Source organism: Macaca nemestrina, chromosome 3, assembly GCF_043159975.1.
Source record: "Macaca nemestrina isolate mMacNem1 chromosome 3, mMacNem.hap1, whole genome shotgun sequence".
Taxonomy (NCBI): Eukaryota; Metazoa; Chordata; class Mammalia; order Primates; family Cercopithecidae; genus Macaca; species Macaca nemestrina.
The window spans coordinates 145107989-145129150 of record NC_092127.1 but is presented as its reverse complement, the minus strand read 5'-3'; the positions used below and the strand labels follow the sequence as shown (position 1 = coordinate 145129150).

Here is a 21162-nt window from a genome sequence, read left to right as displayed (position 1 = left end):
TATCTTCAGTAGAGATGGGGTTTCACCACGTTGCCCAGGCTGATCTCGAACTCCTGGCCTCAAGTGATCCACCCACCTCGGATTCTCAAAGTGTTGGGATTACAGGCATGAGCCACCACACCCAGCAACAGAAACGGGTTAAACACAACCCAATGCACCCCTGGGTGGGCAGGAACTGACTTTTAAAATTTTTTGTAGAGACAGGTTTTGCTATGTTGCCCAGGCTGGTCTCAAATTCCTGGGCTCAAGCAATCCTCCCTCCTTGACCTACCAAAGTGTTGGGATTGTAGGCATAAGCCACAGCACCTGGCCAAAAGCGGTTTTTTTTTTTTTTTTTTTTTTTTTTTTTAATGCCAGAGATGAAATGAGATGGTGTGGAGACTTTCAAGTCCCTGGAAGAACACCTAGTGTGCTTGAAAGCCCCTTAGCCTAGCAAGTTGGACATACCTAGCATTTTGTCATTCAATAATTCAACTGGCAATTATATAGTGTGGATATATTGCTGCTGTGTGTGTGTGTGTGTGTGTGTGTGTGTGTGTGTGTGTGTGTGTGTATGTGAGAGAGACAGTGTGTTAGGGAGGGAGGGATACACAGAAGACACTCTGTTTTTTAAGAACTCATGGTCTAGTAGAAAACAAGAATAACAGAGGTAAAGATAAAGGGCTGTGAAAAGGGATGATTAATTCTGCCTCAGGAAGCCTAGGAAGACTTCACATAAATAGTAACAATTGTTTTTGAGACAGGGTCTCACTCTGCCTTTTTCTCACTGCAGCCTCCACCTTCCAGGTTCAAGTGATCCTCCCACTTCGGCCTCCGGAGTAGCTGGAACAACAGGAACCACCACGCCAGGCTAATTTTCTGACTTTTTGTAGAGGCAAAGTCTCACCGTGTTGCCCAGGCTGATCTCCAACTCCTGGAGGCAAGCAATCCTTCCGACTTGGCCTCTCAAAGTGCTGGATTACCGGCGTGAGTCACTACATCTGCCAGAAGTTAAGTGAGTTCCAAGAGGAATATAGCGTAGATGCAGGAGCACATCCTGGATGTAGAGATCTTGGCCATAATACGAAGAGCTATCGGTGATACAGACATCATACATCCTCATTAAAGCATATAGTAAAGTTGTTAGCTTTAAAATCATTCCTAGGTTGTCTGGAATTTTTGACATAAATTCTAAGAATTCCAGAAGCTCCTAAGCTACATGGGAAATGAAGATGAACCGTTTTGGAAAAGTCACTATTACCAAAAGGTGGGTATGTCTAATGATATCTTAAGATCAAAATAAATGATAATTACCCTCGCCTGAAGCCAGAAAGATTAAACAGACTTCCCTTCAGTCAATCATCTTAGTTGTTTCTAACCAGGAATATACGTTTCAGCACCATACCCACTTTATCCTTTGCTAATATTCTGGCAGGTGGAGACAAATGTGGAGTCACTATCACTTTAAGATAAACATTCTTGGTATTATCTTTACATGACTTGACTATTACAGGAGTTTGGTAAGATTATATTTTTAGGACGTTTTCAGAATTTGACCTGTATTCTTAAGTTTTAATTATTCTTTAATGTAAATTCTACTAATTTGATTAAGAAAACTTATTTATAATCTTCCTTTGAGATTTTTGGATAGTGCCCAATTAATACAAATTCGTTTAACTACAGTGGAAAAACAAATATTTAATTTTTTTTTTTTTTTTTTGAGACGGAGTCTCGCTCTGTTGCCCAGGCTGGAGTGCAATGGTGCGATCTCCACTCACGGCAAGCTCCGTCTCCTGGCTTCCAGTCATTCTCCTGCCTCAGCCTCCTGAGTACCTGGGATTACAGGCACCCGCCACCACGCCCGGCTAATTTTTGTAATTTTAGTAGAGACGTGGGTTTCCCCATGTTGGTCAGGCTTGTCTCGAACTCCTGACCTCATGATCCGCCCGCCTCGGCCTCCCAAAGTGCTGCGATTATGGGCGTGAACCATCGCGCCCGGCCCAAATACTTAAACTCTTAAGGTTTTTGCTGGATTCTGCAAACTCGTCTTTGTCTCCCCCGTGCCCGAACACTTACTAAACAGGCAAATAATTATTTGACTACCGAAGTACCTAAAAGCTTCATTTTCTTCTAAGGATACCGCTGGAAGCAGCAAATCCCAAAGCCCGAATAATCCAGTCTCCAGCCGAGGCATCGGGAATTTTTAATAGGTGTATAAAATTACTTTTTATACACCTTAGTGAAACGCCTAACGGTGTTACAAGAAAACAAAACAAAACAACCACACACAACAAAAAAACCCAAACCCGAACACAAACTCATAAAGCTCGTAAAGATGACTCACGACATTTATATATCCTATGTAGGACTAAAGAACATTAAGCGAACCCTTGATTTAACACACTTTCCAATTGACGTAAAGGAATCACGGTACCTTTTAGGATCTTTAAACAACAAAAGCAAAGCAAAAACGATGTTTTCCTTAAGATATGCAAGTTACCTGCTTCTTCGACCAAAAAAAAAAAAAAAAAAAAAAAATTCAGGAGAAAAGCAGGCAAACAAAAATCTTACTTGGAAAGTCAAATCTTAAAAAGAAGCCCTATCGGCCCAGCGGCGATAGACGAAAACCTCAATGTCACCCGGTCCCGGGCGGCGACGGCAGGAAGGAGTTGCGGCAATCAGTGCGCGCGCGGTCCGCTGCGGCGCCTGGCGCTCCGCAGGCGTCCGGGTGGACAGAGTCAGGGGCACAGGGCTGACATCTCAGGGCTAATTCCCTCCTCGAGTGCGTACATCCAGGCTTAAGCCGCCGCAGGGTGTGAGCCTCCCCTCCCCCACCTGAACGCCGCAGCTGACGGGGAACTGCCGCCTTCGCGGAGGTGCAGCCACACCACGGCCTGATGCTGCTGCTCCAGCCAGCTACTGGAGTGTTGGGGAGGGGTGAGTGGACTCCAGGAATCCTCGGGAGGGCGGGGGCGGAGGCAGGGGGCCCCTCTAGCCGCTACTTGGAAACAGCACTCCTTGTTCTCGATGGTCCCCGCGCGACCGTCTTAGCTCACGACACTTCCGGTTCCTTTTAAAGGCCCCCACAGGCTGTGCGACGCCGAGCGTGAGAGGAAGGTATAAAGGGGAGCAAGAGGGCGGGACCGAAGAGGAAAGGGAAAAAAAAAACCTAGGGGGAGAGGGGTGGGGGGGACGCGCGAAGGGCGCGCTCTCGCATCACGTGACCGGGACGCGCCGTTCTTCCGTCGGCCATTTTAGGTGGTCCGCGGCGGCGCCATTAAAGCGAGGAGGAGGCAAGAGCGGCCGCCGCTGGTGCTTATTCTTTTTTAGTGCAGCGGGAGAGAGCGGGAGTGTGCGCCGCGCGAGAGTGGGAGGCGAAGGGGGCAGGCCAGGGAGAGGCGCAGGAGCCTTTGCAGCCACGCGCGCGCCTTCCCTGTCTTGTGTGCTTCGCGAGGTAGAGCGGGCGCGCGGCAGCGGCGAGGATTACTTTGCTGCTAGTTTCGGTTCGCGGCAGCGGCGGGTGTAGTCTCGGCGGCAGCGGCGGAGACACTAGCACTATGTCGGAGGAGCAGTTCGGCGGGGACGGGGCGGCGGCAGCGGCAACGGCGGCGGTAGGCGGCTCGGCGGGCGAGCAGGAGGGAGCCATGGTGGCGGCGACACAGGGGGCAGCGGCGGCGGCGGGAAGCGGAGCCGGGACCGGGGGCGGAACCGCGTCTGGAGGCACCGAAGGGGGCAGCGCCGAGTCGGAGGGGGCGAAGATTGACGCCAGTAAGAACGAGGAGGATGAAGGGTGAGTAAGGGGCAGCCCAGGATAGTCAGGCCCAACTAGTCCCCCTCCCCCTCATTCCCCCGCCATTAGGCCTGGTTCCCGCTCTCAGCCCGTTCTCCGGGCCCCCATGTAGCCTTCTTGTTCTGGTGTCCCCTTTTCTATGTTGGGTTCCCCGGACCTTCATTTCCTCCTTCCTTTGCCTGCTTATCGCCCCCCTCCCCCATCACACACGTTTCCACCTTTAGCCGTCACCATGCTGCTCCTCGGCCCGCCCTCCTTTCCTCCCTCGCCATGGGTCTCCTCCCACCGACTTAGCCGCCGGGATTTTTTCCCGCCTGTCGAGGGGTACCTTTTTTTCTTTCCATGCTGTCCCCTCTTTTTCCCAAATTCTAAAGTCTTGGGCATAAAAACGCAGACAGACACAAAAAGCTTCCCTGTTTGTATTGCTAAGGTTTATTTGGTGCTTCTCCACCATCCTGAAACGATGCGATTGTTTATAAGCGCATGTTTTGGGGAACGCGTAGGCTGTCCACTTCTGCCTCTCCCTTGTCGGTCTCAGGCCGAATGTTTTCTTGGGATTTTGAATAAGTTTGCCTAAGGACTTACTCATTTTCTTTACCATACGCTATCGCACAATGGCATGTTCATATAGGCCCTATATTTTGACGTGCAGACCAAATGAGCTCCGGTGAAATGCTGCGACTTTCTTGTTGGTACGTTGGTTTTGCTCCGCGGGCTCAGGTTAAGTTCCTAGTCGGTGGGGCCTGCACTTGACTGGAGCTGTTCCTATCTCCGGCCTAGTGTCTACCCTTCCCCCACCCCCCTGAGTTATTCTAACCGCGCACCCTTTTCGCGCCCTCAGCTATTGGGTTCCCCAACTATTAGTACAGATTGTAACTTACTTTTTATGTGCAACCTAATTTTTTACAACCTCCAGTCCCCTTTTTTTCCCGGTGCCCAGGATCCTATTTTGGTGTCTTGATTTCTCTTTCCCGCCCACTAAGGGAGGCCTATAGTCCTCTTAAGAGAAACAAATCCTGTATTGTGCTATGGGATACTTTTTTTTTTTTTTTGGTGCACATTTCTTAGTATTAACTTGCTTCCTCTGATTGAAATAACAGTTGTATATACTACCTAAATCTGCATTTAGTGTATTAAAATGCAGCATTTGGGATTGGGAACATAATACGGGAGTTAGCAGGAGGGACTAAATCGGGGTTCTTGGTTGAGTTTTCTTAGCTCCGATTACTGAGTGATGATCGTGGGTTCACGCTTCCATTCCTTTTTGTAATGGGGAGGGGTGTGTGTGTGTCTGAATTTTTTTTAAAACTGTAAAGAGAAAGATGTTGATGGATATAACAGTAAGATGTCGCTTTAACTCAGTGTTAGAAAACACGATTCCCTTTACTGAGAAAGAGCCCAGGATTTGGAGGGAGAGTGGGGAGGGGAGAAGCACTTTGGAATATAGGGTTAAACCCAGCCTAGGCAGATTCTTGTCAGGCTGTTTGATGATAGTGCTGGTTTTGGGGGAGTGGTGGTGGGAAGGGAAACAAACTTTTAAAAATTAAACAGATCTAACTCGAATTGTATATAGCTTATTTGAGAAAGGAAGATGTTAGATATTTGGAAACTTAAAATCTTTAACATTTTGGTTTTCGTTTGCTGAATTCTGTTCTTTGGACAGAGGCACCAAAATGATTAATTGTATAACTTCCTGTTTGGGGCAGGCTTTCTGTTAGCCCTGATAATTCAAATCGCAAAGCAGCTGACTTTATAGTTACCTACTGTTGAACTGAAGTGTAAATGAATTAAAGTTTTTAACCCTAACAGTGTCAAAAACTAAAACTAGAATTTTGATTGGTTGCTGTACCGGTTGTTAATTCCCTAGCCATTCAAACTCCTCCCCACGACACTCTGAAGCAGCGACGGCACAGCGGGAAGAATGGTAAAACTTTTAAATTTTATTTCTGTATTATAAAGGTTTCAGTAGTCATAATATGCAGAGGCTGTGTATTGGTTAGTTGCCCATTGATCCCCAGGAAATTCTAGACCATAGTACATACAGTAGGCTTGTACCTGGGATATATACTTTTTTAGGCATCACGTGTAATCTTTGGGCAAAACTGATGCCGTTACATGGTATTTGGTCTGTGGTAATGCATGTAGTTGCAGTTTGGTAATTCAAGCTAAACAATTAGTAACGATATTTTTATATCGAGCAAGAAAAAATATTACTGTAATCTTCGCATTTGATTTAAGATGAAAAATATTTTTGTTGGAATTCTAAGTTTAATGGCTAAATATGAAGACTACTTGAAATAAAATGTTGTGTTTAAAATGTCATGCATGTTATACTGAAATATTCTGGAGATGTCTGAAGCAGTTCTTTAAGCAGCACTGTGTATTATGGAAAAATGTTTGTCTTTTGCCTACCATATTTGTAAATAGACTTTTCATAAGAATTGTGTGTGTGTGTGTGTGTATATATATATATATATACCATTCAAAGGTGGGCTAATGTGGCTTTCCACTACAGCTCTTACCAGATTTTTTGTTTTCAGTGTGATTTGGCTGGAATATTAATAACAGTTGGTTGACATGTATTCACAATTGCATGACTTCTCTTTGGAGGCTGGTAGGTTGAGTATTGTTCTTTTTATCCATCCTTTCCCTTCCCCTAAATGTCAGTCTTTCTGCCTTTAGGATTATATTTGAATTTTCAGGGGTTTATACACCACCACTGGAGAGTAGAAGGCCACTAACTTGCAGGCAGTTACCTTATATCTTTACAAGCTACATTCTATTTTAAGAGCCCATTTAGGGTAACATTTAAAGATTTGCTTATTACTGTAGTCTCATCCACTGAAATCAGTCCAGCTTTACGTTGGAGAAAAAGCAGACGGGAAACAGGCAAGGGGAAAAGCAAAAAAGAGAAAACAAAAGACTGGGGTCACAGTTTCGATGAATGTTATTCCCTATATTTGGTGAGTGGTGGGCACTAACAGCCCGATTTCACTGCTAGCTAAGAGTAGCAAATTAAGATTAAACTGTAACTGTGTTTGACATTACTCCGTTATATACATTGAATCTCATGTAATTGTTTCCAGTAATTTGAAATGATCATAAACTTAAATTTGAAGGTCAGTGTTTTGACTCTTTCAAGTAATTACACTTGTCCTGCTACCTAAAATGATGTAATATTACAACTTTTTTGAATAATCTCAGGAAAAATGGAGAAATGTTTATATTCATAGTTAATAAACATTTTAGATAGTGACCAGCTGTCGTTTTTTTTTTTTTTTTGTTTTTTGTTTTTGTTTTTTTTTTTTTTTGAGACGGAGTCTTGCTCTGTCGCCCAGGCTGGAGTGCAGTGGCCGGATCTCAGCTCACTGCAAGCTCCGCCTCCTGGGTTCACGCCATTCTCCTGCCTCAGCCTCCTGAGTAGCTGGGACTACAGGCGCCCGCCACCTTGCCCGGCTAGTTTTTTGTATTTTTTAGTAGAGATGGGGTTTCACCGTGTTAGCCAGGATGGTCTCGATCTCCTGACCCCGTGATCCACCCATCTCGGCCTCCCAAAGTGCTGGGATTACAGGCTTGAGCCACCGCGCCCGGCCACCAGCTGTCGTTTACTGAAGATAAAATTGGTGTAGAATTTTATTACCCAGGTTGATTTTATTTTTGAGCCGGAGTTTCGCTCTTGTTGCCCAGGCTGGAGTGCAATGGTGTGATCTCTGCTCACCACAACCTCTGCCTCCCAGGTTCAAGCAATTCTCCTGCCTCAGCGTCCCAAGTAGTTGGGATTACAGGCATATTCCACCACGCCTGGCTAATTTTGTATTTTTAGTAGAGACAGGGTTTCTTCATGTTGGTCAGGCTGGTCTTGAACTCCTGACCTCAGGTGATCCGCCCGCCTCGGCCTCCCAAGTGCTGTAATCACAGGCCTGAGCCACTGCACCCGGCCTACCCAGGTTGATTTTAGAATTACACTTAAAAATAATGTAGTTCTCATTTTTAAGGGATCTAATACTTGATTTTTCTTAACTGCGCAATTATGCAGCCCCATCATGTTCCAGATATTAAGGCTTTCTTTTTTAATGAAAAACTTTCAGACTCTTTTTTTTTTTTTTTTGGGTGTCTGCGCTTGCCACCATATCTGTCCCTTTCTCTTTCTCCCATTTTGAGGGATATTAAAAGGGCAACAGTTTTATAGCCTTAATATTGAGGATAAGACTGGTTAATACAGTATCCAAATTGAATTTCTTAAACACGGTTCTGTGTGCATTTCCTTCTATAAGTCTGAGAATAAAGTGATTACAGTTTCATCCTAAAATACTTTAAAAATCAGTTGGTTTTAGAAATAGGTTTTTTTCCTTTTGCATGTAAGAATGGACAGCTATTTTTAGGAAGGCATGCCTGTTACACCTTTAGTGGATGTTTCTACAGTTTACTATGGGACTTTAGAATCAGTAATTATTTCCATAGTATGCCCTCCTGAGTTCACTTTGATTTACTCTTTCCAACATTAACGTCAGTAGTTTTTACTTATAAGCATTGAAATTTCTCATTTTACTTTGTGGTGTGGACCCATTCTGTTCTCTGCAGTGCTGCAGTTCATTTGGGGTAGGTACTTTAAAATTACTTAGTGTCTGGCAAAATATACATGCCATGTAGCAAGCTATCTGAGGGCAGAGTTTTTAAAATTTAAAAATCAATGAAAACTACAATGTTGCGTTAACTTTGAGATAGTTTTACAAGGTAGGTACGTAGACTTTCCTGCGTTGGATTGGGTAGGAAGCAAAAAAGTCCCCCCATTCACTTATCAGCTAAAGTCCAGCAATACTTCTTTAATAACAGGACAGTAGATCTGGTCCTATTAACGGTTAGTGTATAATGAGCCCAAGTGTGATTCTTCCCATTTGGGAATTTTGTGAATCCTGCGGTAGGTTGTCGCCTGTCTAATTATAAAAGACTAGGCTCTTGTTTTTGCTTTAAATGTTTGAAATTATGGTCTTGTACCTTAGGCTTCTGGGGCAATCTGAACATTGTTTGGTTTGTAAAGTAATCGCTTTTAGAGTAGTCTCATGCCAAATTTACTGGTCTTTGATTCAGTAGAGTTGGGTTTACTGTATGTAGTAAAGTTGAGACCCTGAGTAGATTGGTCTCAGTGTTAGCATTCTTGGGAGCCTTTGACAAATTTCCTGAGCTAAAAATTCCAGAAATTGATGCCCCCAGATCTTTAGATGAACGTTTAGGGGAGGAGTATTAAGTACTTTTCATTGTAAATTTTCATCTATTATGAAAGATACTAAATCATCTGCTTTTTTAAGTTTGGGATTGGAGAATGTCATTGAAGTTTTTCAGTGGTAGTTTTTGAGATCACATACTTTGCCTTAAATCTGGGTTTTTTTCCCCTTAAGCCATGCGACCCCTTCAAGCCATGCGACCCCTTTTACAAACTCAGTGTATGTTTTTAATATTTCCTGGGTACTCTGCCATCGTCCTAACACATAATATTAGGGTAAGGCTGCCCTAATACGAGAACATTTTGAGTATACTATTTCGGTGTGTCATTTATGGCCAACATGAAGGATGTGATTAGTTTTAGCCTTCAAGTGATAATACATGCCATGCTTGAAAAGCATTTAAAAAGGAATAGAGTAATAACTTTTTTTTCCATTCCACTTGAAGCTGTGTACCTCAAGTGTGTGCACATTTACAAATGGAGTGAAACATAACTTGTGTTAGTCCAAGCTTGATTTGACTTCAGTTCTGCTTCAACGTTTTAGTAGATAGGGCACTGAACTGGATGCTGAAAGCGTGGGATCTCTTTCTGTTGCTTCACTTCCAACAGTATGGTTTCAGGTAATACAACATGTTTGTTACTTGGTTTGCTGATCTATGTGTTGGAAACAATGCTCACCACAGGAAGATTGACTCCATAGCCTGCTTTCATAGCTTGTGTGTATTTATCCAGTGCCCTAATAGTTGATACTGCCAGTGATTTACTCCTGTGGAGTAAAGGTAAGCATGTTTTAGTTTCTGGAGTATTATATTGTACGTTGGAGCTAGGTATTTAAGAATATTTGGGGGTGGGGAGGGAAGACTCCTATTTACTGGTGGTGTTTGTCCAGTAATCAAGGTGACAGTTTAAGTATTGGGTCTTGGACTGTAAACTCCTGCTTATCTAGACTTCAGACTAGCACAGAGCCCACACAGCCAGGAAGTCTGTCTCCCCATTTAGTCTTATGAGTAAGATAGATGAAGCCATGAGAAAATATACTCAAAAAGCAACCAACAGACAATGTCATGGAATGAATCTCCTACAGATTTTTCCTTACGCTTTTGAAAAGTAACATGATTTTAAAACATAAGAAAATTCTAAAAATTCACCAAGGTACAAATCATTTTCTGACTTCAGCATTGATACCTAAATTGACTTCCAATACACAATTTTATAGAATTGTGAATATGTAGTAATCTCAGTTAACCAGAACCTTAACCTTCAGGTTAAGGAAAATACTTATTCCTTAACCTCTAGGTAAATGGGAATTTACCTTACAAAGCTGATTGAGAGCTTATTTAAAATGTAAACATACAAGATGTCATTGCTTCCTTGTAGTGAAGTGAAAAAAGGGAGATGTCGGATTAAGCATTTAAAGTTAATTAGTGACTCGTGCCTGTAATCACTGGCTACTCAGAAGTCTTGAGATCTGAGGATCATTTCATGCCAGGATTTCTAGACCAGCTAGGTAACATAGTATGATCCGTTTCTTTAAAAAAAAAAAAAAAAAAATTAATGTGTTGGGGGTGTGCTTTGTAGTTCCAGCTACCTAGGAGGCAGAGGCAGGAGAATCTTTCGAGCCCAGGAAGGAGCTCAGGGCTGCAGGAAGCTATAGGGGAGCCACTGCATTCTGATAGTGAGACCTGGTCTCTTAAAAAAAAAAAAGTGTTTATTTAGGCCAGGCGTGGTGGCTCACATCTGTAATCTCAGCACTTTGGGAGGCCAAAATGGGTGGATCACCTGAGGTCAGGAGTTGGAGAACAGCCTAGCCAACATGGCGAAACCCCTCTCTACTAAAAATACAAAAAATCAGCCAGGCGTGTGGTTACACGTGCCTGTAGTCACTCAGGAGGCGAAGGCGGGAGAATCACTTGAACCCTGGAGGCAGAGGTTGCAGTGAGACAAGGTTGTACCACTGCATTCCAGCCTGGGCGACAGAGCAAGACTCTGTCTCAAAAAAAGAAAAATAAGTTTATTTAAAACACTGTCTTGTTGGCCGGGCGCGGTGGCTTATGCCTGTCATTCCAGCACTTCGGGAGACTGAGGCAAGCAGATCACCTGAGGTCAGGAGCTCGAGACCAACCTGGCCAACATGGTGAAACACCGTCTCTACTAAAAATACAAAAATTAGCTGGGCTTGATGGTGGGCACCTGTAGTTCCATCTACTTGGGAGACTGAGGCAGAAGAGCTTGAACCGGGAAGCAGAGGTTGCAGTGAGCCAAGATTGCACCACTGCACTTCAGCCTGGGCAACAGAGCGAGACTCCGTCCCCCTCCCCCAAAAAATGTTGTGTTTCATTTATTAGATGTTTATTTTTTCAACTTCGCTTTTTAGTAGTCATTTAGTTAGGTTCATTCTAAAGTGTGAGGTAATGAGATTTAATACAGGGAAATCTTTTTGAAAATGTTTGGTCCATTGTATATTAGTCTTGAATTAAAAATAGAATTTTTCACACTTACCTTGAAAATGTCATATAGAAAGCTGGGGGAGAGGAATACCTATTCTTTAATAATGGGGAAATAATACCAAAATTTATATTTTTATTGACTAAAGTGTTTTTTGGGAAAGATTTGTTACTGGCTAACCTTAATGTCTGATTAGTTTTAAATAGTTTAAAAAAAGTGGGCTGGGTGCGGTGCTTCCCGGTTGTAATATAGCACTTTGGGAGGCTGAGGTGGGCAGATTACTTGAGCACAGGAGTTCCAGACCAGCCTGGGCAACATGATGAGACCCTGTCTCTCCCCCCCCTCCCCCCCCAAAAAAAGGTGGGCCTTGTGGTGTGCGCCCGTAGTCTCAGCTACCCAGGAGCCTAAGGCGGGAAGATTGCTTGAACCTGGGAGGCAGAGGTTGAAGTGAGCCAGAATTGCACCATTGCACCACAGCCTGGCAATAGAACGAGACTCTGTCTCAAAAAAGTAGTTTTCATGAATTATATACCAGATCAGATCTAAAAAGGCTGGTTAGTATTTGAACTCGATGAAAGCTTGTCTAGCTCTCTCCCAAGGTAGTTTTTATACAACTTCTAAAATATCCTGGCCGGGCGAGGTGGCTCAAGCCTGTAATCCCAGCACTTTGGGAGGCCGAGACGGGCGGATCATGAGGTCAGGAGATCGAGACCATCCTGGCTAACACAGTGAAACCCCATCTCTACTAAAAATACAAAAAAAAACTTACCTGGGCGAGGTGGCAGGCGCCTGTAGTCCCAGCTACTCGAGAGGCTGAGGCAGGAGAATGGCGTGAACCCAGGAGGCGGAGCTTGCAGTGAGCTGAGATCCGGCCACTGCACTCCAGCCTGGGTGACAGAGTGAGACTCCGTCTCAAAAAAAAAAAAAAAAAAAAAAATCCTAATGTGTGATATTATCTAGTGGTATTGTAACTTCCTCCCTTCCCCTTGGGTAACTAGTGACTTAGCTTTAGTTTGTCATTTTAGGATTTCAGAAGAATAATTATGATGGATAAAATAGTGGAAAAATTCAGTAAGGATTAGTGGTGTGCCTGAGTAACATTACTTTAAAATATGACAGTGATTGGTCATTTAAGTTATACACCTGAAACGTGTGTCAGGTTGACATTCTGTTATATTTTTTAAACTGTCAGAACTTGTTATAAAGCCACGTATGTAAGATCATAAGTTGTTAGGAAGTGTTTAAAAGTTAAAGGATTGGCTGGGTGTGGTGGCTCATGCCTGTAATCCTAGCACTTTGGGAGGCTGATCGCTTATGTCCAGGAATTCGAGGCTAGCCTGAGTAACACAGCAAGACCTCATCTCTAAAAAAATAAAAATGAAGTTATAGAACACAAAAAGAATACTATTCCAAAATTGGGAGTATGATGGCTAACTTTTTACCTTGAATAAGATGTCTGACGATAAAGACTTGTTAGGGGAGGTATCTTGGAATGAAATACTTAGTATTGACTGGGAATGTTGAAAACCTAGTGACCTAACAGTCCAGAGAATAAGTTTATTCATGGGGAAAGGCCAGGATTATTAAATCGGAACATTTTCCAGCAGCCAGGATTGCTCCATATATATTGCCTTTTGTGTTTTAAATTATTCTTTACTAAATTACTGGCATAAATGTAGGGTAGACCAAGTCATCAAGGTGATTTTAGAAGCTACATTTAAAAGGTCTTAGTTGAAATACCACCTACTTTTTAGTTTTTAATATAAATTTTTACACGACTATTTAAAAATTTCTGCGTTATTTCAGGTTGGCAGCATTGAAAATATTAGAATATGTTTATATAAAACTCATTGTGGCCTTTTCCTTTTAATATTGGAAAGTTTATAAAGCCTATGCAGTTTTAAAAAATTAAGCCATTGAGTAAATAAAAATTTTGCTTCATTAAATTATGTTTAGAGAGTGCTTATAGTGCTTTACCCCTTCAAAATAGTAACTTTTGTCAATCATTTAGGATGTGTGTCAGACTATTCGGTGTCCTTTAAGTGTGTTAACTAGTTTAACCCTCTGCGAATATCTGAGGTATGCTCTTTTTACAAATGGGCAGACAATCTTGGACTTTTATATTTTTTTCTTAATGTTACACAATTAGTAAGAGGCAGGGGGCCAGGTGGAGTGGTTCATGCCTGGAATTCGGCACTTTGGGAGGCTGAGGTGGGCAGCTTGAGCCCAGGAGTTCAAGACCAGCCTGGGCAACATAGTGAAACCTGATCTCTATGAAAAAATGCAAAAATATTAGCCAGGTGTGGTGGTGGGCACCTGTAGTCTGAGCTACTGGTGAGGCTGAGGTGGGAGGACCAACTGAGCCCAGGAGGTCAAGGCTGCAGTGAGCTGTCACGGAGCCGCTGCATTCCAGCCTGGAGACATAGCGAGACCCTGTCTTTAAAAAAGTCAGGGGTAGGGTTTAAACTCCAACATTTTGTCTTTATTGCTTCTAAACTTGCATTAAAAGATGATAAAATGTCCCACAAAACAGTCTAAATTCCTGAATGATACTACATAACACTTGGATAGTCATCTATGCTGAGTTGTATAACTTTATGCTTGTCATTTAATTTTACAATTTGGTGTAAGCCAATGTGAAAGCAAGGAGACTTATATTGTTGAGTAGGTGTTTTAAACTGAATACCACATTCAGCCTTGGGGTGCTGAGTATTTAGTTCACAGCTAGGATTAAGAAATTCAGCTATGTTAATAAAATACTGTAGATGAAGTCCTACATTTTAATTGGAATTGATTCACTTAGAACTAAGGATCGAAGTTTAAACTTTATTGCAGCATCAGGGGCCATCTTTGTTGTTAATTGAACAAGTCTTGGTTGTTTTTAATGTGGCTGCTTAGGGTATTTTCTGAAGTTCTGTCTACTTCATTGGAAAGTGTTTGCACTTACGTAGGAGTGACAGCAATATGAAACGCTTTGTATTCAAGGCAGCAGAGGTAATCTGGAGAGACAGTAGATGTGCTTTAAAAGCAAGATAAGTCATACAAAATATGTATATAATTTAGCCGGGCATAGTGGCTCACGCCTGTAATCCCAGCACTTTGGGAGCCCGAGGCGGGTGGATCTCGAAGTCAGGAGTTCGAGACCAGCCTGACCAATATGGTGAAACTCTGTCTCTACTAAAAGTACAAAAAAAATTAGCTGGGCATGGTGATGCGTGCCTGTAATCCCAGCTACTTAGGAGGCTGAGGCAGGAGAATTGCTTGAACCCGGGAGGTGGAGGTTGCAGTGAGCCTAGATCATGCCATTGTACTCCAGCCTGGGTGACAGAGTGAGACTCCGTTTATAAAAGAAAAAATATATATATATATATAATTATTACCTTATGCTATCAGTTTGAGGGAGAGCATGTATGCCAACATTGTAGAGACTAAGTGCCCATTTATCCATAATTAAGATTAGCAGATCTTTCCTCACTGTACTATAGAGTTTGGGGCCGGGCATGGTAGTTTCTGCCTGTAATCCCAGCACTTTGGGAGGCTGGGGCGGGCGGATCACTTGAGGCCAGAAGTTGAAGACCAGCCTGGCTAACGAGGGGAAACCCTGTCTCTACTAAAAATATAAAAACTAAATCAGACGTGGTGGTGCAGCCTGTAATCCCTCCCACGGAGGCTGAGAAATCAGAATCACTTGAACCTGGGAGGCAGAGGTTGCAGTGAGCTGAGATTGTGCCACTGCACTCCAGCCTGGGCAACAGAGTGAGACTGTCTCAAAAAACAAACAAACAAACAAACAAAAAACAAAAACAGAAGGAGATGGAATGGAATTAATATGTTCCATTTAGTAAAGATGGAATGGAATTGGTACAGTTTGTGTTCATTGTAGCATATTCAACTATTTGTTCAGCATCCTTTTTTTTTTAAGCCTAAGCATAGCCTGAGAACAGCATCCTTTTTAAATTAGAGCAGAAGGAAAAGCCAGAGTGTTCTTGGTGTGCCACAATATTAATACATTTGTCTCAAAGAAGAGCCACTTAGGTGCTTGCTTAGAGACTTCTACTTTACACAGAATTTGAAAAGTTTGAGAGCTGGCTATTTACTCTGCAAAATGGAAGGGAGATATTTTAGAACAGCAACTGGTGATCGATCTGGCAAAAATGAAAAGTAGAACTTGTGAAGAAATGAGGTAGAGTTGGTGTATAAATAGCTAAGTTTAGAAGACCCTGTGCGTATTCTAAATTAGCAAAATAGTGATGACTGAGCCATAGTGTTAAATTATGATTACTGTATTTGAAGTATAAGAAGGCAGAAAAGTGTGATGCTGTTAGAAAAAAAATCTCATTTCAAATGGTTGAAGGTTAAAAACAATTGGGGAAAGAGAAGGCAGGCAGTGCTTTAAGGGAGGTGGAATAATACCTGGCTCCTTATTCTCCAAAAGTGCTGTATAGCTGAAGTTTTTAACATTCTGGATAAGTGATATTTGATTATTAGTTGAGGAGTGAGGGCATCTTTAATGAACCCTTGTAGCTCTAAGGTAGGCATATTAAACAACTACCATACGAAAGGTGGGGCGTACATTTGGAGAGCACTTTGCTGGGCCAGCTGATGATGCTTAGGTAATATTTAAGAAAATCTGCTGCTTGTCTGAAAAACATTTGGGGCTTCAGAATAATAATACCACATACCTTATTCTTGGTGTTTTATTTCTTTGTAATTGTTTTGTTTCTTAATAATTTTAAATTAAGGATATTTTCCCAATATAAACACTGCTTTTTGGTTAAATAAAATCAAAACTAGTTCTGTTCATATCTGAATAGACCAGACAGAGAATTTTCTTGCCTTTCAACAGCTTAAAAAATGTTTTTGTTAGAACTGTTGTGTTCAGGCTGAAATACTTGCAAAGTTTGTTAGTTATTATTGAGAAATTTCTGTAATCACGGAAAGGGTAATTTAATAGTTAAATCTCAATTGAAGTTGTTTCTGTTGGTGGAACTTGTCATGGGCATCTTAGCAAGAGGTCATTGCTTTATAGTCAGTTCTCTTTCTTGTTAAAAATATAGTGTCCTCACCTTTACAGGGTGAATGTTGGTAAATAACTTCTGTCTGTGAAGGAAGTATTCTGGACCTGTAAGTTAAAAATAAGGCGTTTATAGCAAATTATGTAAATAAAGATTGTATATTAAAAGGTACACACTATTCAAATTAAAGAAAATGTATATTGAGAAAATAATTCCAATTTCTTCCATGGAATTGGCAAGAAATAAACATTTCAAACACACAAAACATGATGGGTGTTTTTGTTCATTTGCTTATAAAATGCCAGAGTTGTTTAATAAATGCTACTTCAAGCCTGGAAACTTTGAGGAAGTCCTGAATATTAAACATATAAATGGCCCAGCTCTAGAATACATGTGAGTTGAAAAGCTAACCTGAAGTGGGAAGTGCAGTATATACCTAAGACTTACTCTGCACTAAAAGTTTGCTTTGTCATTAGAAGTGAAACAGGACTGTGGTAGGATAGTAAGATCAGTAACACCTCAGTTAATCAGGTGTCTTTGAGGAAGTGAAGAAAGACCCTAATTCAAGGGACAATTGCCTTTTATTCCAAGAATGGGCCTTAGTGGCAATATCTTAAAAGCCCACAAGATGGAGATGTTTCCTAATGAAAGGCCTTTAATTTCTTTATGGAGCTGAGTTGGTGTCACATCCCAGTCCCCACCCAGGACCCCTCCCCAGTTAAAAAGATGAGAAAATGCTGAGCAAGTCTGATTTGATTCCCATGGTGACATTTTTAGCCATTACATAACAAATTCTGACAGTTTACCCTTAAAATTAAAAACTTCCAGTCCTGTCTTTTTAAAGGGTTGAAAGAAGGTTAGGTGTAGGGTAGCCTTTTATTTATTTATTTACTCATTTTTGCACAAAGGGAGCATGTGTAAAGCTGCAAGATCTGAACTTTCTGGTGTTTTGCTGTAATGTTAGATTTCACCTTAAAATCTTTTGTTTTATTTTGAGTATATACCTTTGGTCTTAAAGTGGCTTGGTGGTTTTCTGCTTACCACCCATCACTTTTTGCATTTTAAAGGCTTAAATACTTTATTGCTGGTTAACTGAGGTTCTACTGTAAATGAATCATCTAAGTTAATTAGTGGATTGTGCTTCAATGGATAATTGTCACTAAATTGTTTATATTGCACATTACTTTTGTCTTAAGGACTCTTAGCACATCAAAAAAATTGGTTCACAACTTAATTGTGAGATGTAGAATTTTCCATTTTATGTGCTAAGAGTTTTGTTCATGAGAGAACTGTTAACATAGAAAAGGAGCTTCAGCATAGACACCAATGCTGGTTGCTGAGATCAGTGGGGAACTGCATAGCATTTTAACAAGTTTAATGAACTTTGGAAGAGAAATTTGAAGCTAAGATTCTGTTTTTTTGTTCTTAACTTTTTAATTTGTAATCTAAGGAAAACCTTTATATACAGTATTTCTACTTTGGGTATACGCTTATCTTTTAGCAAGTTGAAAGACTTAGTTTGCTGCTTGCTCACTATTTTGTAATTATCCGGGAGCAGCAGTAATAAGCCAGCTTTTTGGAATATGATGTTCCTGATGTGTGGTTATGTAGGAAGAATGATGTTTTAATATACTGCCCAGTAAACTGGTGCAGTTTGGAAAAGGTGTGTTATTGATGTGGATAATATTTAAGGCAATTTTTTTTTTAAGCATGTTAATACTGCTTTTTGTCTTTACAGGAAAATGTTTATAGGAGGCCTTAGCTGGGACACTACAAAGAAAGATCTGAAGGACTACTTTTCCAAATTTGGTGAAGTTGTAGACTGCACTCTGAAGTTAGATCCTATCACAGGGCGATCAAGGGGTTTTGGCTTTGTGCTATTTAAAGAATCGGAGAGTGTAGATAAGGTAGTGTGTTACGTGTTCTGATCAGTTAATAATATAAAATATTAACATATGGATAGTTTGATACAATGAGTTTGCCTATTTGTGGTTCCCCCTTTTGATAGTATAGGAAGGAAGAAAATAGTTCTTGCCCCAATACATTTTATGAAGATAGAGGTAGGTTCAGGAATTGTTTCCTGAATAATTTGGGTTCCAGGCTCTGCTAAATTTTGAAATTAACTTTAAAGATATTATAGATTTAAAGATGCCTAGTTAAAAGGATGTGTTTTAACAGTTCACAGAAGTACATATTTTGAAATTTTGTTAGGCAAGCAACTTTTAGCTGAATCATTATTTTGATCCTGGGCTAAAGGGAAGTAGCAGTCATGTTTGTATATATTGCAGTTAAAAGGTAATGGTTATCTAGTAATTGGCTAAATTTGTGTATGTCCTACCATTCTTACCTTTAGATTTAAACACTAGTATATGTTAGTTGATACTACATCACCACCATGACTTGACAGTTTAATCTTGAGCAAGTCAACACATGCTTGGCATTATCTGTATTTATAGTTACTTTTAAGTAAATTAATATTCTCTGAACTTTAGTTAAGATATATATTTTTTAAATGAAAACTTCAATTTTCTTAGGTCATGGATCAAAAAGAACATAAATTGAATGGGAAGGTGATTGATCCTAAAAGGGCCAAAGCCATGAAAACAAAAGAGCCGGTTAAAAAAATTTTTGTTGGTGGCCTTTCTCCAGATACACCTGAAGAGAAAATAAGAGAGTACTTTGGTGGTTTTGGTGAGGTATGTTATAAATGTTTTGACCCAGTTTATGTCAAAATTAGTGTGAATGTGATTGTCCCATTATGGACTCAGAGTCACTTGGCTTTTCAGAGCTGTTAGGGCAGATTGTGTGATTTGTTTTGGAATAAGGATATTGTAAATACTTTATTAGCAGGTCTTGAAGTTTGGATGATGTGTTTTTTTCATTGAGCACCTACTCTATGCAAAGTATTGCTGGGGTAGAGTATACAAAGATGAAATAGACAAGCATTCTTAAATACAGACAATAAGAGGAAGAAATCCAAATTAAAAGGAGACTTTTGTTCAAAATAGGAAAGGAATTAAGAATAAGGTGTAGTGCCTTATCAATTGAAATGCATGTATACGTGCAAATTTAATGAGACTAATAATTACAGACTCATTAGGCTGGACGCGATGGGTCATGCCTGTAGTAATCCCAGCACTTTGGAGGCTGAGGTGGGTGGATTACTGGAGACCAGGAGATGAAGACCATCCTGGGCCAACATAGTGAGACCCCGTCTCAATTAAAAGTAAAGCAAACTCAGACTCATTAGTGAAATAGATAATAGAGGTCTGTCTTAAGAATTAATGAAAGTTGAGAAATTTGTGGCATTGGGCTCCAGATACATCCTGCAGACATTTATTGCTTGATTCAAACAATACATCTTTTTTAGTATTGAGGATTTGAGATACTGCCCACAAAACTCAGTATCTAGCTTTTCTTAAATATTTGCAAGAGCACACAACATGGGAATTGACACTGCCCTCCTGTACGGCAGCATCTCTCAAACTGAGTAGTAGCTTCCATCTTGCTTTGGGCATACACTCTCCAGTTTTTAGTAGTCTTCACCACCCTACTTCCAATTTTCTCTCAAATACATTTTTATTCTGTTTTTCTTAAATTTGAGTGTTTTCTTCTTGTTTTTTGTGGGCATTTGAATATGTGACCCTTGAGTTAGGTAGTAAATGTCAGTGCCTTGTGAAGCTTATTTTTGTAAATAGTTGGGAAGACCTTAGATGGAAAGGATATTCTAATTGGAAGAATTTCTAGGGGGAAACAGGAGAATAGAACTTCAGTGCCAGATACATGTTTTCTTTGTGCATTTTCCACCCTCTAAACTTGTGTTTCTTTTAAGGTCAATAAAATGCAAGCTAGCATATTAAAATGTGTTTTTTAATACCAGGTGGAATCCATAGAGCTCCCCATGGACAACAAGACCAATAAGAGGCGTGGATTCTGCTTTATTACTTTTAAGGAAGAAGAACCAGTGAAGAAGATAATGGAAAAGAAATACCACAATGTTGGTCTTAGTAAAGTAAGTTAAGCATCCATTTACTTGTAGAGAAAGCTAGCTGTTGTAAAGAGCTTAATCATTTATCTTTCTCTGTAAAGGCTTAAGTTCTTTGCATGCTTTAAAAACTTCTCATTGGTTACTTAACATTGACCAACTTTTTGTGGGGAGAGGACGGACACATTTGTTACTTTCGGTGTTTTTGTCTAGGCTTTCACAAAAATATTTTTTAGGACTCAAGGCAAGTAAAATGAAGTAACATCTCTAGCAAGTACTCATAAGTGATTACTTTTAAGTACTAAATATTGATTTAATTAATAAACTGAATTTGAGGAAAGTTTCAAATCAGCCTACTTTATTTAAACATGTTGGCTATTCTGGTTTTTAGAAACTTATTTAGCAACTTTTATTTTCTTGAGTCAGTTTAATAATGTAATTTTTCTCTTTTAGTGTGAAATAAAAGTAGCCATGTCGAAGGAACAATATCAGCAACAGCAACAGTGGGGATCTAGAGGAGGATTTGCAGGAAGAGCTCGTGGAAGAGGTGGTGGTAAGCTAGAGCCTTAGTTTACTCTATCTTAAGCTTTTCTGCTTTTTAATTATCCTGAAGTAAAGATCTTTGCTGATCTTCTGACTTTAGTGAACCTATTAATGTGCTGCAGGCCCCAGTCAAAACTGGAACCAGGGATATAGTAACTATTGGAATCAAGGCTATGGCAACTAT

General features: G+C 40.7%; 1 protein-coding gene across 4 annotated transcripts in view; it reads left to right on the top strand.

Moving 5' to 3' along the window:
* Positions 1–3222: 3222 nt before the first annotated feature.
* The window catches only part of LOC105496846 (heterogeneous nuclear ribonucleoprotein D), a 20591-nt gene continuing 2651 nt past the window's right edge, over positions 3223–21162 (top strand). Inside the window, exons 1-7 of one of the 4 annotated variants that reach the window (XM_011767453.2) lie at positions 3223–3769; positions 5637–5693; positions 18189–18357; positions 18985–19146; positions 20331–20462; positions 20889–20988; positions 21101–21162. The exon at positions 21101–21162 is cut by the window's right edge and continues 85 nt beyond it. In XM_011767453.2, the coding sequence (XP_011765755.1) occupies positions 3537–3769; positions 5637–5693; positions 18189–18357; positions 18985–19146; positions 20331–20462; positions 20889–20988; positions 21101–21162 (915 nt within the window). In that variant the 5' untranslated portion in view covers positions 3223–3536. The remainder of the gene's footprint in view (positions 3770–5636; positions 5694–18188; positions 18358–18984; positions 19147–20330; positions 20463–20888; positions 20989–21100) is intronic. The other 3 variants (XM_011767455.2, XM_011767456.2, XM_011767460.2) reach the window with 3 other exon arrangements.